We start from the raw sequence: 2,500 nt of genomic DNA, 5'->3' as shown, positions 1-2,500 counted from the left end.
CAAAAAATGACGTCAAAATGCCAGTCTTTGGCCACAAAAGAAAACAAATCGTGAGTTGTATTCAATAGTTCAGCCAATCGAAATAACTTGTTTCCATGAGCTCTACTAACGACAACTCACTAGGCGGTGCAAAAAAAAAAACAACAAATAATGACGTCAAACTGCCAGTCCTTTTGAATTTCAGTGTCAGGCTATAAGTTAACTTATAGCCTGACACTGACCAAAAAACGACGTCAAAATGCCAGTCTTTTTGGGTTTCAGTGTCAGGCTATAACTTAACAATGGCTACGCTATAACCCGCTAGCACTGATAGTTTGACGTCATTGTTAGTATTGTGCAACGTCTAGTGAGTTGTCTTGTTTGTAGATCTCAAGGAAACAAGTGATTCCATTGGTTGAACTACTGAATAAAACTCACGAATTGTTTTCTTTTGCGGCCAAAGACTTGTCTTTGGACGTCATTTTTTGGTCAGTGTCAGGCTATAAGTTAAAGATGGCTATGCTCTTAGGCGATATTACGACATTTCTTCCACAACAAGACTACGTTGTTAACAACTCATGTTGCGGTAAAATGATGTGATGAAAAATCTTTTTCAAAGTATCAACTATACGCAACTCAGAACGGGATTCAAGTGTTACACCACAATACCAATGCCACATAGTCATTCTAATTGGATTCAGTAGTCTGATGTCACGCCGCCCGGCAACGGCGGCCATCTTGGTTCTAATCAAAGAAAATCATTACTTTTTATTCTTTATGATGGCTAGAACTTTTCATATGCCTTGTGATCAGAATGTGAAAAATTCAAAACATGATCAAATTTATGTTTTTTTCCCCTCTGGATACGCTTTTATGCTCGCCGGAGAAATATTTCATACGGGCGTCCGCCATTGTTCCGATAGTTTAGAGCCAGTGTTACTAAGTTACTATGCGTCATTAGGAAGGAAGTGACGTTATGACTATTGAATCCTATTAGTTTATATTCGTGAAATATCCTTGGAAAATTTTATTGGTGATTTGCATTCATTTTATCCTCCCTTGTTTCATGCAGTACTGACAAGTCCAATCCTTTTGTTCTGTTCATGTTATCTTCAACTTTCTTCAGTAAAACGAAATCATTGCTGCCTCTAGACAGTCTGCACTGTCTTTATCAAAGGTCCAAGTTGTTAGCATGTTCTCTTAACTATGAGAGGGGCTGATGTTTGTCAAAATGTATATAGTTCTGAAATGTTATTTTCACTTGATATACTATTCCATTTTCTATTTCCGTTAGGTTACATTTTCCATTAATAATAATATTATTTTTAATCAATTAATTAATTCATTAATTCATTCATTCCTTTTTCTTTTTCCCTTCTTTTTCTTCTTCTTCAATTATAACAACAACAACAACAACAACAATAATAATAATAATAATAATAATAATAATAATAATAATAATAATAATAATATAATATAATTATTATTATTATTATTATTATTATAAATTAATTAATTTATTCATTTCTTTTTCTTCCTCCCCCCCCCCCCCCCCCCCCTTCTTTATCCTCTTTTTCAAAAATAATAATAATAATAATAATAATAATAATAATAATAATAATAATAATAATAATAATAATAATACTAATAATAATAATAATGATAATATTATCATTATTGTCCTCTGTCGTCATCATCATCATCATCATCATCATCATCATGAGTACGAATTGTGGTGCTTATATTTTTTCAACATTTACTTATGACTATAGAAAAGTGTTAATTTGTACCCATCTCATTATTCTACTTAAAAATACTTATTTGCCTCCAACACGAATGAAATAGAACCTTTAAAATTGTATAGATACAACCCCCCAAAATGGATTAGATATCATGACGTCTACCAAAACAAAACAATGCAGAACAGATGAGAAGTAGAAGGACAATGGAAGAGAAGGAAAAGGGAAGGAGAAAATATTTATCCATACTCTACCTTAAACTTTCAGGTGTATTTTTCGTGAAAGTATCAGAGCCGTTCAATCGGTGATGATGATAACCTGTGGCCAAATCCTCCCGACTGTAATCGATCCTTGTGCTAAATGTAGACTTTGACATCCCAAGGGGCTCGAAGAAATTCTCAGATATCAGGTTCTTCCCACCTCTTATTGTTTTGAGCATGTCCTCCGAGGATCTCTGAAAATCGTCCTACCAGTCCATAGATCAGGTTGTTGTATATGTAGTCCACCCTGAATTGTTTTGTAGATGGTAAAAGGTGGATTTTTCTTGGAAGAGGGAGAGAGAAAGAAAAAAAAGGGAAAACATGAATATTAACTTTTTGAAAAACATTTTGGTCTGTATCACACAATCATGTATGCCTACCATTTTTGGTAGCTGGCAGGTCAATCTAAAGATACAGATATCACATTTTATTTCCAAAATTAACCTGGAGTCACTCAATGTTACGATATTTAGCATGTTGGCTGATTAACACGAGTGTGTTGATCAATCCATCTTTATATAT

At 33.6% G+C, this 2,500-nt stretch overlaps 1 protein-coding gene across 1 annotated transcript in view; it reads right to left on the bottom strand.

The window, feature by feature from the left end:
* LOC144965463 (uncharacterized) overlaps window positions 1-2,500 on the bottom strand; it is a 16,296-nt gene that overhangs the window by 5,868 nt on the left and 7,928 nt on the right. Inside the window, exon 4 of the mRNA XM_078900834.1 lies at window positions 1,973-2,261. Within this exon, the coding sequence (XP_078756960.1) occupies window positions 1,973-2,157 (185 nt within the window). The 5' untranslated portion in view covers window positions 2,158-2,261. The remainder of the gene's footprint in view (window positions 1-1,972; window positions 2,262-2,500) is intronic.

Source organism: Berghia stephanieae, chromosome 2 (genome assembly GCF_034508935.2).
Source record: "Berghia stephanieae isolate SIO BIC M18660-M18661 chromosome 2, UCSD_Bste_1.3, whole genome shotgun sequence".
NCBI classification, from domain to species: Eukaryota; Metazoa; Mollusca; class Gastropoda; order Nudibranchia; family Aeolidiidae; genus Berghia; species Berghia stephanieae.
This window is presented reverse-complemented; position numbering and strand designations above follow the sequence as displayed.